General features: G+C 38.3%; 1 protein-coding gene across 1 annotated transcript; it reads right to left on the reverse strand.

Moving 5' to 3' along the window:
* Positions 1–842: 842 nt before the first annotated feature.
* On the reverse strand, positions 843–2,046 carry LOC126950789 (olfactory receptor 2A1/2A42). Its single transcript, XM_050784802.1, has one exon. The coding sequence runs from the start codon at positions 1,782–1,784 to the stop codon at positions 843–845; it is 942 nt and encodes a 313-aa protein (XP_050640759.1). The 5' UTR covers positions 1,785–2,046.
* Positions 2,047–15,653: the final 13,607 nt, after the last annotated feature.

A 15,653-nucleotide genomic window follows, 5' to 3' on the forward strand; every position in this document is an offset into this window, starting at 1 on the left:
GCAGTGGATGGCACAGAGTAATTTATAATAATGCTAAATATTAATGTTATTATTAAAACCCTTTTTTCCATTGAATTGTCTCTGTGTGGGGCTTTCCATTCATCCCCAGCAGTGAAAAGTTGTGTGGTGGTACTTACTAACTTCCTCTAAGTGAAGAGCATTTGCTTATTCAGAGAGAATCATAGACAGTCCCCCGGAGGAGGTGAGAAGAGTAGAAACAAATGACCATCACAATCTCAGGGCAGGTTGGAAAGTGGATTTTGTTGTGTAATTGCTTCATATTGCCAGCTGAATGTTTATGGATTCACTCTCTCTGACAACAAAAATTGTCAGACACTTTGTAGGATTTTATAAAAATCAATTGCCTTTCAAGCTGAAGTAGGCTTTTAGGTACATTTACTACTTAGAGAGGAAGTACAATTGAGGGGAAACATCCAAATAAAAATGAAAATGGACAGAGGTATCAGTGGGTTCTGGAGTCTCTGCCTGTGGCTGTATTTTAAAAAACTTTTTATAGGTATGACTCTGTCTGGTAATAACTGCTATTCCACTACTATGGAGCATACCTGACTAAGTCATGGGTGGGGTGTCTGTTTTAAACTTCTGGACTCATAGCAGTGTACAAAATAAATCTTTACCCAACATTCTCAACTCAATAAGCAGTTAAATTAAAAAATGTTAAGTATAACAAATGCATCAAAAACTAAATACTTCCCAGGCAGGAAAAAGGAATGCTTTGTAGAGTCGCTTGGTTCATTCAGTTTCAGATATAAAGAGTAGTGAACTTAGGTGGTATTTGGTACCAATATTCCAGGAGATGACTGAGGCTGGAGATTCAAATGTCACACCAGTTGGGAATGACTTTCCTTGCACAATGCTCTCCTCAGGGCGCCCTTGACCTCTGCGTTCCTCAGGCTGTAAATCAGGGGATTCAGTGTTGGGTTGAAAAAACTGTAAAATAGAAAAAGTACCTTCTGCAGCTCCTCAGGGTGGCGGGACTTGGGGGCCATGTACATGATGATGGCGCTGCCAAAGAAGAGCCCCACCACGCAGAGGTGGGAGGAGCAGGTAGAGAAGGCCTTTCTGCGGCCCTCCCCAGACTGGATCCTCAGGATGGCCGTCAGGATGTGTGAGTAGGAGACCAGCACCAGGCAGAGTGGCCCCACCAGGAAGAACACACAGGCTGCAAAGATGATCACCTGATTGAGCCAGGTGTCAGCACAAGCCAGCCTGAGGACAGACAGGATTTCACAGAAGAAGTGGTTGATTTCATGAGGCCCACAGAAGGGCAGTCGTAGGATGAGAACCACATGGACCAGAGCCAGGAGGGAGCCACATGTCCAAGAAGTGATGGCCAGGGTGATGCAGACTCTCCAGGTCACGATGATGGAATATCGGAGAGGGTGGCAGATGGCCACATAACGATCGTAGGACATCACCACCAACAGGAGACATTCGCTATGTCCACAAGTCAAACAGAGAAAGGTCTGCATCATGCAGCCAGCAAAGGAGATGGGCTTGGCTGGATGCAGGAGGTTCACCAGCATCTGGGGCACCATGTTGCAAGCATAAGTGATGTCGACGACAGCCAGGTGTGAGAGGAAGAAGTACATGGGGGTGTGGAGTCTGGAGTCCAGTGAGATGAGCCCCAGGATGGCCCCGTTCCCCAGCAGGGTGAAGACATGGAACAGGGACAAGAGGCCAAAGAGGAGCATCTGAATCCTTGGGCCCAGGAGAAATCCCAGTAGGAGGAACTCTGTGACCATTGTCTGATTTTCCCCCATTTCCCTGTGAAAAAGAAAAAGATCGCTTAGGACCAGATTGTCAAAAACACCTAGAAATTATTTTATGAATTTAGTCATTTTTAAAAGATAAACTTTTAACATGAGTGATTTAGCTACACGTTAAGTTAATTACCGATTGTAAATATCCAGCGTTATAGAAGGCATTGTGTCACAAATGATAGGATACATAGAGCCATTGACACATCATGGGAAGAAAGAGTGTCGTACCAAAAGTGGAAGTAAAATGACCATCTAATAAGGATTGTCTTGAAGCTGCACATATAAAAATTACTAAGAGAATTCCTGAAGTGTAGAAATAATCAGTAATGGAAGAACTCCAAATATGGAAATTAGAGTGGTCCTAGAAAAAAAGATGATGTAATCCCAATTTCTCAGTAGAAATATCAACTGTTTTGCTTTCAACATCTGAAATCCACCTTTGTACTCTGGAGCAGTTTATATAATAACAGAAGAAGCAGAAAGATAAAAAGCAACTTTAATGACATTGTGATTGTTTGGGTTCCTGAGAAGGAACTAATGGATGTGCTACAAATGTGTTCTAATTGCAATCTTTATTTTACAATGAGTCATAAATAGGAACCGATAATTGGCGATTTGGCAGTTAATCTACTGATTGATGCACAGTTACTGATTTACCGAAAACTGGTTTTGAATAACAACTCATACAATTTGTAGATATTAGATTTTTCAGGGCTAGTTTGTACAAACATATCATTTAAAACATTCACAATGCCTGAATGTTATGTTTGCCACTGGGTTATATATCATTTCTTTTTTGGTCTTTCCTTTCAGTTTTGCCAACCCTTTGGTACATTTAATCCATTTGAGTTTAAGTAAGATGTTCTTTTTACCATGTAGAATAAAAGAAACTATGGAGAAAAAATTAAAATGAAGTGTCTTTCAAAAACACCAGAAATGACCATTCATAAAAAATTAGCTGTGTTTCAGCAACATAAGAATTGCTAAATACTTTACAGGTGTCTGATTAAAACTACTTTTTTGCAAAGAGCTAATTTAGTGACTTCATTATTTTGCAGATTATTATAGCAATAAAATTGTCAGTCAGGTAATTGGTATTTGTGAATTGGTGATGTGCCAAATAACATTTGGGGTTTTATCCTTAAGTCCTAGATAACATTTTCCTCAGTATACCTTGTAGAAATCTAGTATTTTGTGGGTGCAAATTTTTTTTTAGTGCCTTTGCTAGGCAAAAGTAACCTGAGGCTGAGCCATTGAACCTGTACCTGCTTATCTCTGAAGAAAAAACTTCTCCGGATTAATGTAAGGAAATGTGCTGCTTTGGATAAGACCCTGGTCCAGCTGTCATTGGAGCAAAGACATGGAATCAACCTACATGTCCACCAACGATGGACTGGATAAAGAAAATGTGGTACATATACACCATGGCATACTATGCAGCCATAAAAAAGAATGAGCTTTTGTCCTTTGATGGACATAGATGGACCTGGAGACCATTGTCCTTAGCAAACTAATGCAGGAACAGAAAACCAAATACCTAATGTTCTCACATATAAGCAGGAGCTAAATGATGAGAACACATGGACACATAGAGGGGAACAACACACACTGGGGCCTATCAGAGGGCAAAGGGTGGCAGGAGGAAGAAGACCAGGAAAAATAACTAATGGGTACTAGGCTTAATATCTGGGTGATGAGATAATTTGTACAACAAGCCCCCCAAGACACAAATTTACCTATGTAACAAACTGCATTTGTACCCCTGAACTTAAAAGTTAAAGAAAGTTTAAAAAATCATCTAATTGGAACACTGCAGAACATCCCCACTGGATTCTTTTCCAGTGGTAACAAATGATTGTGTACTTATAAGCATTATCAATAAATCATTGATTATTATCAGCAAGGCACAAATAAATTCTAGTGAATATTGTAATTTCATAGCACATGACCAAGGCTTATATATTTTTTTCAGGATTCTATTAAAAAAAAATACTCCGCTAGGCCAACCTTCTACATTTAATTGGAAAATATGCAAAGCATATGAAAATATTTGGTTGTGAAATGCATTTGAATTTACACCTCATAAAAATCTTTATTTATTTATTTATAAATAAATGTCACCTGCCCTGGAATGCAGTGGTCTGATTACGGCTCACTGGAGTTTTGACATCTCAGGCTCAAGCAATCCTCCCACCTCAGCCTCCCAAGTAGCTGAGATTACAGGTGCATGCCACCATACCTAGCTCATTTTTTTTAATAAATATTTTTTTAGAGACAATGTATTATTATGTTGCCCAGGCTGGTCTCAAACTGTTGGGTTCAAGTGCTACTCCCATCTTGGCCTCCCAAAGTGCTGGGATTGTAGGCATGAACCATGTGCCCAGTCTACATCTTATAAAAATCTTAATTTCTTTATTAAGTCTTTCATTATTTCCTTTTGTAACTTCCCAAATGATTATACAAAGAAAAAAGTCCGCTATGCACAAGTATGAATTTCTTTGAAAGCTGGATGGAGAGTCAAGAAGAAAGGAGAGCTTAGTGAAGACCCTCAGCTTCTTTAAGGATAGTTGCCACGTGGGTTGAAACCCTGATTTCTTTTACAGGGACTGGGTTGTTAACACACTCCTCGTGAACAAGGACAAGGTGCTCTCACTTTTGTAATCTGACAGTAAATACTTATTGTGTGAACAAATTAATCAATAAATACAAATGAATAAATGAATGAATGCATAAATAGCTTTTTTAACCATCCTTGGACTGAATCTGGAATGTCTACTATAATCTGAATACTTGAAAGACACTTATTTTCTTTTCCTCCCCCATAGTTTCTTTCACTCTGCATGATACAAAGAACATCTTACTTAAACTCAAATGGATTAAATTTACCAAAGGGTTGGCAAAAGTGAAAGGAGAGGCTAAAAAAAATAAACAAATATAACCCAGTTGCAAACATAACATTCAGGCATTGTGTATACTTTCAGCGGTGTCCAATCTTTTGGCTTCCTGGGCCACGTTGAAAGAAGAATTGTCTTGAGTCACACATAAAATACACTGACACTAATGATGGCTGGCGAACTTAAATTATATAATGTTTTAAGAAAATTTATGAATTTGTGTTGGGCCACATTCAAAGCTGCCTATGGGCCACAGGTTGGAAAAGCTTGCTTTAAATGATATATGTACAAGTTAGCCACTTAAAAGCTTGGCAAATTATTTGATGACTAATAAATTAACCAATGTCTCCATGGTTTCTAAATGTAAGACTGAAATCATTTCTTTACACATGAGCAAACCTGTCTACTTCAAAAGGTAAAACTTAAGATCTGATGAGCTGACAAACTCCTTTCTAATGAGTCACACAACATTCTTAAAATGAAAACTACTTTTAAATCTTCAGGTCAGGCAAAGTATCAGATGGTTTATTTCCAAGAATCAGAAATATTTGAGGCCAGGTGCGGTGGCTTATGCCTGTAATCCCAGCACTTTGGGAGGCTGAGGCAGGAGGATTGCTTGAAGCCAGTGGTTTAATACCAGCCTGGGCAATGTAGTGAAACTCTGTCTCTAAAAACAAAAAAAAAGTAAAACAGAAACAAAAAAAGTAGCTGGGTATTGTGGCAAAAGCCTGTAGTTCTAGCTGCTTGGGAGACTGAGGCAGGAGGTTGCTTGAGCTCAGGAGTTTGAGGTTGCAGTGAGCTATGTTAGAGCCATTGCTCTTCAGCCTGGGCAATAGAGTGAGACCCTGTCTCAAAAAAAAGAAAAAGAAAAAAAGAATATTTGTTACAACTAATACACTCATAACCCCCCTTTGTCATTGTCATTTTTTTTTGCGACAGGGTCTCGTCCTGTCACTTAGGCTGGAGTGCAGTGGCGCAATCATGGTTCATTGCAACCTCAGCGTCCCTAGGCTCAGGTGATCCTCCCACCTAGCCTCCCCAGTAGCTGAGATTACAGGTGTGCTCTACCATGTCTGGCTACCTTTTTTAAAAAAACATTTTTTTTAGAGATAGGGTCTCACTGTGTTGTCCAGGCTGGTCTCAAACTACTGACCTCAAGCAGTCCTCCTGCCTTAGCCTCCCAAAGTGCTGGGATTACAGACATGAGCCACTGCACCTGGCCTCAAATATTCTTATTACTTGGAAGTAAACCATCTAATACTTTGTTTGACCTGAGGATTTAAAAATAGCTTTCATTTAAAGAATATGATGTGACTCATTAGGAGTGTGTCGGCTCATCAGATCTTAAGTTTTACTTTTTGAAGTAGACAGGTTTGGTCATGTGCAAAGAAATGATTTCAGTCTTACATATTTACATAGAAATCATGGCGATGTTGGAAAATTTGTTAGTCATAAAATAATTTGCCAAATGTTTAAGTGGCTAACTTGTACATATATATCATTTAAAACATATACAATGCCTGAATGTTATGTTTGCAACTGGGTTATATTTAATTTTATTTTTAGTATATTCTTTCACTTTTTCCACAAATGAGATTTTCTTTGTATCACATAGAATGAAAGAAACGATGGGATGGGGGAAGGGGTGGAGAAATAGAAGTGTCTTTCGAGTATGCCAATTATAGTAGGCAAGATTTAAGCAAGCCAGAAATTCCAGATTCAGTCCAAGGATGGTAACAAACAAACAACAAAAAAACCCAAAAAATGATATTTAGGCATTCATTCATTCATTTGATTTATTGATCTAGTAAGTAACTAAAAAGGTGAAATACATTTGACTCTATATTGTGCCCGGAATATGGTAGGTGTTCAATAATTATTTATTGACTAACTAGATATCAGTTTGATTAAATATGAGAAAGCAAAACATTAATGAGCTCTCCACATTCTGCTGTGAATCAGGTTCTCAGGCAGAATAAACACTGAAAGAAACAAACAAACAAAAAAAGCAATTAAAGAGCCATGGGCTTAGATGCACATTTATTAGTTATATGACCTTGAGTGTATATCTTAGCCTCTCCAAGGTTGTTTCCTTTTTTTAAAAAAGGAGAAAAGTGATAGTAACGATTTTATGAGGTGGTTGTGAGGATTAATTGAGATGATATGAGTTATACATTGAACACATTCCTGGTGTGCAGTGAACACTCAATAGCTGAGATCAATTATCATCAGTTTTTAACAATTTCTTGAGTAGCCTGAAGATTGTATGAACCTGACAAGCATTGCCTCTTCAAGGTTCACAATAGTCCCTTAAAACCATGATCCTCTAAAGCTTTCATAGTCTTGATTATAGCAGTGGAAATCAACATGTTAATTTTATGAGTGATGTATTCTTTTTTTATTTAAATCTGGCATCAATGTTTATAGCTTTGTTGCTTTCATGCAGTTACTTCTCCATCATATAAAACAAAATTAGCTTAATTCTCTATATACTTACATTATTTGTGATAATATGTTCAAAGAAGTTAGCATGGACTTTCCCTCAAACTATCCCCATTACAGAAAAATAATCAGCACATATTTAGAGAGGAGTGAATTTCCTTACCAATGTTTGTAGTGGATGTGAGAGTTAACCAAGAGTAGGAGTTAGACAACATGTCTAGGAGGAATTCATGGTAAAGTAAAGAAAGGCAGCCTGGTTAGCTCCCACATTTGGACTCAAGGATCTCAGAAGAGTGAAGCACCTGAAGGTTTCTGGGAGTTTCTGTGGGAGCTGCAGAATCTTTGCTTCTGTTTCTGATTGAAAATGTATGAGAATCCTCAGAAAAGGAGGTGTTATTCTCTGATGGGTTCAGCCTGGTTGACAGCTGAGGGATCACTGGAGGAGCTGGGCCATGAAATCTTGTGCATGCTCACCTCCTTGGGGAAGGAGAGATAAGACAATTGTCTTTTTCTATTTCTGTTCTTAACCCCAGCAGGATGCACAATTAAGAAACACAGACAGCCACAGAGCACACCTCTGAGACAACATCTCTCATTACAGTCCCGGAATGCTTGGATTTCATGAATCCCAGCACTGCCCTTGTTCCCCAATCTCCAGATGGTTCAAGTGAACCTGTCAAGAAGCAGGAACAGTGTGACAATGAATAAGCTCCTGGTGGGAACCTCTGGAGCTCAGCCTCTCCCTGATGTAATCTGGGTTCCTTGTGTTGCAGCAGAACTGGGAAGAAAGAAGCCTGAAAAGTTAGCTGATTCCAAGTGACCCTCTGAGGTGTGGAGATGCTTTGGGGAGCTGGTGAGGGAGGCACGGAGCAGATTGGGGAGTCCACGGAGGGGCCAAGGTGTCCCAGTGGGGCTTATTAGAACCTTCTTGAAGGGAGGGTCTCCTAAAACACAAACCACCACTGTAGGTCATATATTAGAATTATTCTGTAATCTTTATTCTGAAGGGGGAAGAGTGCTGGATTCAGAGCCCACCTCAGGGGAAGACAGGACCCTCTCCATGGTGGCTTGCCTAGAAACTACTACCTCTCCCTGGAGGGTGGAGATATTTGCTGGTCAAAGGTATTCTCATGTTTATTTCTGTTTCTTTATTCTACTGGACATAGGAGGATTATGAATTTTACATTAAGCAATTATGCAATTTACAAACTAATGACTTTATTACAATGTGGTCTTTGACCTGCTGGGGTTATGGAATAAACTCAAGGAAAATCTTGCACAGGTAATCACGGTGTGAGAACATGCTCACCTGTGTTCCAGCTGTATATGTCCACAGTGAATTGCTTTGGGGACACACAAAAATGCTCCTGATCATGTGAAAAGTCTAGTGCCTAGTGGGCCATCCATAAACATTAGTCTTTTCTTCTTTAGTTTTATTTCCATACCCTGGTGAAATGCAACTGATATAAATGACAGCAAGCCTATGAAAACAATAATTTTAGAACTTTTTGCTGTATTCCTCATCATGTGAACATCAGTTAGAAAAAGTCATTTTAAGGTAGAAAACAGAAAATGTGAACTAAAACAAGTTAAATATAAGGTTTTTATGATGCCAAACAAACTAATTTAGGAAACGCATCACCTCAAATTACATGTTTTATCACATATCAAGTTGAAGCAGCTTTAACTTCTAAAAATGGTCAGAGTAAACATATACAAAATAAAAGTATACAAATGAAAATAACAGAGACAGAACAGTCCCATCTTAGTAGAAATGGATATGCTTACAGATGTTTGCATGATACGCCAGTATGCAGAAATCAGGAAACTGCCTTTTGGGAGCAAGTAGTCAACTGAAAGTTCTGTGAATAATAGCTTTAGAGAATTCATTTCTATATAACCAAAACCTTAGGAACATTGGTTATGAACACACATTTGAGGGTATAAAAATTAAAAAGATAGAAAATAATTAGTAAGTATAACATTTGGGAATGTCACACAAACAAAAACTTAGCAAAACCCTTTAGGAACATGAATATCAATCGCTATAACTCAAAATTGTCCATATTCTGTTAAAATTAAACTGAAATAGCTTATCTTGAAGAGAGTAAAAATGACACAAAAGTGTATGAAAGAACTTAGCACACGAATGGAAACATTTACATGATCTGCCAGCATTGGGCATTTGATTTCACTGGACATTTATAACTTCTATGCTTAAAGTACTTGCAGAATTTGACCACAGAGTTCATTTGAGACTAATACAGACAAAAGCTAACATAAGATGGGTGAATTTAGCCACCTTGCAGAGTAAATTATCATAAGAGATATTTTATAAAAGAGCAGCTAATAATGTTGGGAGAAACAGCCAAGACATAGGTAAATATGTCTTCAGGATGGCATGACAGAAATGGAATGAGGAGAGAGTGAAAATGCTAATGTTCTCAATTATATGTCATGAATAATTGTGAGTTAAAAGGGCAGAAGTTCATTTGAAATCCTTAGAAACAGGGAACAAAAGAGAAATAATTGTAAGGACTTACTTTTAGGGTTTATTTGTTTCAGCTGCTAGTGTTACCTTAACTAAGACAAATTCCTTAAAAGATGTGGGGTCTTCTTCCCTTGCACGATTGTCTCTGGACTTAACTGCCAGTATGGGACTGCATTTCCCAACCCTTTTACATTTAGGTGGGGTCATGTTCTTATCAAAGGTATACAAGCAGAAGAGACCTGTGCAGCTTCCCAGGCTGCAGTGGGAGGAGGGCATGCATGGAGGAAGAGGGTATGCCTCCTCCATGTTTGACCTTCCCATCACTGGCTGGAAGTGAAGACCCACAAGGCCCTAGGATGGTGGTACCATGTGATAGAAGGTGCCTGGGTCCCTGCATCACTACGTGGAAGGCTGTCTCTCATACCTGCCTTGCACTTGTTAAATCACTGTGATTTGGGAGTTTACCTGTTGCTGTTTATCCTACCTAATACATTATTTAACATTATTATGGCAATGAGAGGAATGAGGAAGGGCCGGTAACTCTGAAGCTAAAGTATTAGGAGCTCTCAAGATCATTTCATATTATAAAAAGCATCCACATATGGCATGAAGTATTGACTTTTTGCTTATGTCATGCAGTTATCTTAGAGTCTGAGGAATCATGGTTTATTTTGTGTGCTATTTGGTTTCTCATGCAAATTATTTTAATTAATAATATAGGTTAACTTACTTAAACATAGCCTAATATTGAATAATAATATAAGTGATAAAAAATGACATTTTTGAGGAAACACTTTGATACAATTTAGCACAATCCAGCAAAATTCTAAACTGCTTTTAATAATTGCTTAATTTTGGCTTTTTCTAAAATATATGAGAAATGTGCACTGTTTTGAGCACTTAAGGGCCAGAAGTTTTTTGAGAAAAGGCTTTTTAAAAATTCTAACAGTAATACATGTTTCATGTAATATTATTGAAAAAACATAGAAGTGTTTATTTCTCATAGCTCATTCCTCTTCCTAAAGCAACTTCTGTTGACTGCTTAATGTGCATCATTCCTGATCATGAAATTAAATACAGATATGTGTAAACACACGTGCATACATGTGTACTCACATGCACATATACAGGTATATGAATTTATGTATAGCTAGGAGACTTCCCTGCACAAATCAGACAGTGTGATAAAAATGTTACTTGCTTTCTTCATTTAGCTATATTTGATGAACTATTTTCATTGCAGCTCATTTTAGATAATACTTGTTCTACTTAATAGCTATGTAACATATTTTTCATAATTTAGTAATTTCAAAATTAATTAACACTTGATCTTTTGAATTTTTGAAATCAGTTTAATACCAAATCCATGTACACATTTCTTTGTGCAGTTACATATGTAAGTATTTTGGTAGAATGGATTCTTAGAATTAGTATGCGTGTTTTAAATGTTGGGTAAATAATTTCAGTTTTTTAAATCCAAAATGTGTGCCAATTTATACCTCCACCAACAATGTGTTTAGTGTCGTCAACATCACATGTAACACCTTTTTCCCCTCACAATCTGTTGGGTAAAAAAATGATATCTCATTTTAAAGTAGATTTCCTGATTGAGGTAGATGACATTGTCATATTTATTGGTATGTTGTGTTTATTCTGTTGTCTGTATCTACATATTTTTGTCTATTTTTCTCATGGATTTGTGTATTACCCTTTTGGCTTTTTCATATATGTTAAAATATATTAGCTGCATTACTATCCTCTTTCTTAGGACGAAATTTCAGGCCAGTCAAAAATTCAGGCTCATTTTACTCAAGCATTAGTTAATCATGGGTAGAAAAGACTCCATAGGTCCAGGCTGGAGGAGACTGGTATAACTTAGTATAATAGTTACAGACACAGTCTCTGGCCTTTGGAACACCTAGAGAAAAGTCCTCCTGTGCTACCTACTAGCTGTGTGAGGTGTACTTAACATCTCTGTGCCTTGATTTTTTTCATGTAAAAATTGCATATGGTAGTAATACTTCCCTCTGGCAATTGTTATGAAGATTAGATTAGACATGAATGCATATGTGTAAAACACTGTTTGTTATGAAACAAGTACTCAATAAATGCCAGGAATTAATCTTATTATATCATTTGTGCAATGCCACCACAAATGTACAGATCTGGGAAACTTTGTAAGTAAAAGTTATTCTTAATCTTTTTCAAATAGGGTAATGAAACTGTTTTTACTTCCTTAGAGAGGACAGTTAATGTGAAACTTCTTTTGCCTTATTCTCCAAGTCTTATGCCATTCACAGTTCTTACAGCATAAGTATATTGAAATCATTAATTAATTTTGTGGTTACTCTTGAATTCCTACTATTTGTGAGGCTCAGGAGTTCGTTATATTCAATTATTCTCAAAAATTCCATTGAACTTTGTCTCCTATGTAAAAGAAAAACAACATACATTCTAGGAAGTTAATAAAAAGACATAGCATTTGAGAACTAAAAGAAACTTAACAATCGTCTAGTCCAACATTTCATTTTATATGTGGGGAAACCAATGTGCAGAGGAATTAAGTGACTTCTCTGAGGTCATGCAGTGAGTAAGTTGTAAATTGGGAGAGAAACCCATAATTTTGTGAAGTATATATTTGGTCTTTGTCCCCATTTCCTGGCATACAGTTTCTAAAACTCGAGGAATCCCCAGAGTGATAAGAGTATCTTTTGTATGTCCTGTGGTTTGAATGTGTTCCCCAAAGTTCATGAGCTGGAAACTTAATCCCAAGTGTGACAGTGTTGAAAGGTGGGACCTCTAAGAGGTGATTAGGTCATGAAAGCTCTGACTTAACGAATGGGTTAATGGTGTTGTCTCAGGAGTGGATTTGTTATGTGGAGATTGGGTTAGTTACAAAAGCAAGTTTGTCCCTCTCTCCTCCTCTCACCTTTCACCATGCGGCAAGAAGGCCCTCTGCAGATGCTGACACCTTGATATTGGACTTTCCAGATTCCGTAACTCTGAGAAATAGATTTCGATTTTAAATAAATTACCCAGTCTGTGACATTCTGTTATAGCAACGCAAAATGGACTTAGACGGTATGCTAATGAGATGACTGCTGGCAGGGAGCTCCAAAATAACTTGAGGATAGGGGCTGGTTACCACAAAATCAAAGGCGTGTTTAGTGGGTTGGGACTTTCAGCCTATACCCCAACCTCTAGGGAGGGGAGAGGGCCTGAAGTTTGAGTTGATCACTAATGGCCAGTGATGTAATCAATCATGCCTGTGTAATGGAGGCTTTACAGAAAACCAAACAGGGTTTGCAGACTTTCTAGATTGCCTAACACATGGAGGTTCCTGGAGGGTGGTGTGCCCAGAGAGGACACGGAAGCCCCATGCCCCCTCTGCCATACCTCACCAGATGCATCTCTCATCTGGATGTTCATCTCTATCCTTTTTAATATCCTTTGTAGTAAACGGTCAAACATAAGTAAAGTGTTTCCCTGAGTTCTATGAGCCACCTTAGCAAATTCATTGAACCTAAGGAGGCGGGGGCATGAGAATCCCAATGTATAGCCAGTTGATCAGAAGCACAGGTCACAACCTGAGGCTTGCAATTGCCATCTGAAGTGTTGGGTGGGGGAACAGGCTTGTGGGATCTGACACTGTCTTCCAGTAGATAGTGTCAGAATTGAACTGATTTTTAGGGCATGCAGTCAGTGTCCACTGCAGATTGCTAGGTGTGTGGGGAAAGACCTCAACATATCTGTTGTTAGAAGTAAATTGTTGAGTGACTACGTGAGTATAAGCAAAAGAGTAGGAAAAACGCCTTTGGTTTTTTTCAATATTTTAGAGAATCCAGATGTCCTGGCTCTGAGCCAGTCATCTGAGGACCAAACCAGGCTGTGCCTAGTAGTGAACCTCTTCTCTTGACCCAACAGGATTACAAAACTTAAAAACAAAGAAATAAACAGAGACAGGTAAAAAAGGAAACAAAAACCAAAACAGCAAATCAAATGGAAGCAGGGCTCTTAATCAAAGTTCATCGAGAAGGCAAGAAAAATAGATATGGTCCGGGAAAACATCAGAACTCTGAGACAGCATTCCAAGCCTTGTTTTTCTCCTACTTTTTTCTTTTTTCTTTTCTTTCTTCCTTCTTCTCCCTCCCCCCCGTTGAGACAGGGTCTTACTCTGTCACCTAGGGTGGAGTGCAGTGGCGCAACCATGGCTCACTGCAAACTCAACCTCCTAGGCTCAAGCAATTTTCCCATCTCAGCTTTTGAAAAGCAACTGGAACCACAGGCGTGTGCCACCTCACCTGGCTAATTTTTTTTTATGTTTGAAGTTTTTTGTAGAGACAGAGTTTCACTATGTTGCCCAGGCTGGTCTCAAACTCCTGGGCTCAAGCAGTCCTCCTGCCTCAGCCTTCCAAAGTGCTGGACTACACATGTAAGCCATTGTACCTGACCTTCACTTTTTCTTAGGAACCATAGATTTAACAATGAGTCTCTATATGATTAATATTCAAAGTGTGGTCTGTGGATCCGCAGCATCAGCAAGGTATGAGAGATGATAAGAAATGCAAATCTCTGCCTATTTCATTTGGACCTGTTGAATCAGAACCTGTACTTTTGCAAGATCCCTGAATGATTAACATACACATTGACATGGGAGAAACACCGGTCTACATTATCTAGCAAAGAGTAAAGAATAGTCCTACAGGTCAGTGATGGCAGTGCTCACTCTGCATACCAAGGACACCATGGGGGCCAATTTAAGGTGGCGCATGAACTGACTTCCACTCCCAGAGTGTCATCTGTATCATTTTCAGTAATTACAGCATCTAATACTTACTCTTTTGCAAGAGAGAGGAGGGGAACACTCTCTCCATGGCTACTGTGTCAGCACAATCACGTTGTGTCATACTATAACTATAGGGTTTGGCAATTTGGGACACTCTTTTTGAAAGACCTGTAACCTTTGTTCTATATAATAGGAACAAATATTTATCATCCTAGTTTTATATTAGCCTCAAAATATCCTCTCTGAATGTGTTTACAGTTTCTCTGTGGCCACTGACAGATGAGATGTATTTTAAATATTCATCTCAGAAGAAACTTTTGCAAAAGCTGAATTTATCTGGAGCTAAAAGTGATTACATTGACTGCCACTGTATTTAATTACATATTTTATGGAGATCCTTTTTTAAAAATATAGAAGTGTGGACTACATGATTACTCATTTATTTATTTAGTCAACATTTATTGAGTAACTACTATGAAACTGGCCTGGTCTAGCCACTGAAGATACAAATATCAATAGGCCCTTTCCAAAAGAATGATTCTCAGTTAATGTAGAGTAGATTGACTGGACTACAGTTCTGTTTCTACCACTTGATATTTCTGTGACATTGAGTAAATTAATTAATTCTCTAAACCTGAATTTCCCCTCTATAAATGAGAATATCATTAGTACTGAATTCACAGTGTTGATGTGAGGATTATATAAAAAATATGTAACATATTGTCTCATACGCAAGTGCTAAGTAATTTTTAAGCTACAATTACTTTCTACAATTCTGTGTTCTACAAATAAAATTATTTTTATTTCTATTTCTATTTTATTTTATTTTATTTTATTTTATTCTTTTCCGAAATGGACTCTTGCTCTGTTGCCCAGGCTGGAGTGCAGTGGTGATCTCGGCTCACTGCAACCTTCGCCTCCTGGGTTCAAGCAATTCTTCTGCCTCAGGCTCCTGAGTAGCTGGGATTACAGGTACATGATACCATGCCTGGCTAATTTTTGTATTCCTAGTAGAGATGGGGTTTCTCCATGTTGGTCAGGCTGGTCTCGAACTCTTGACCTCATGATCCGCCTGCCTCGGCCTTCCAAAGTGCTGGGATTACAGGCGTGAGCCACCGCACCCTGCCCAAGGATTTTTAAAATATAGAAATCAGAAGACAGTTTAACACTGATGATTGTATCTAAGTACTCAGCAGATAGTTAAAGGTGCATGAATTGGTACAACTAGTGCTTAGTGAGTGTCTACTAGTGCTAGG

Source organism: Macaca thibetana, chromosome 3 (assembly GCF_024542745.1).
Source record: "Macaca thibetana thibetana isolate TM-01 chromosome 3, ASM2454274v1, whole genome shotgun sequence".
In the NCBI taxonomy this organism is placed as follows: domain Eukaryota; kingdom Metazoa; phylum Chordata; class Mammalia; order Primates; family Cercopithecidae; genus Macaca; species Macaca thibetana.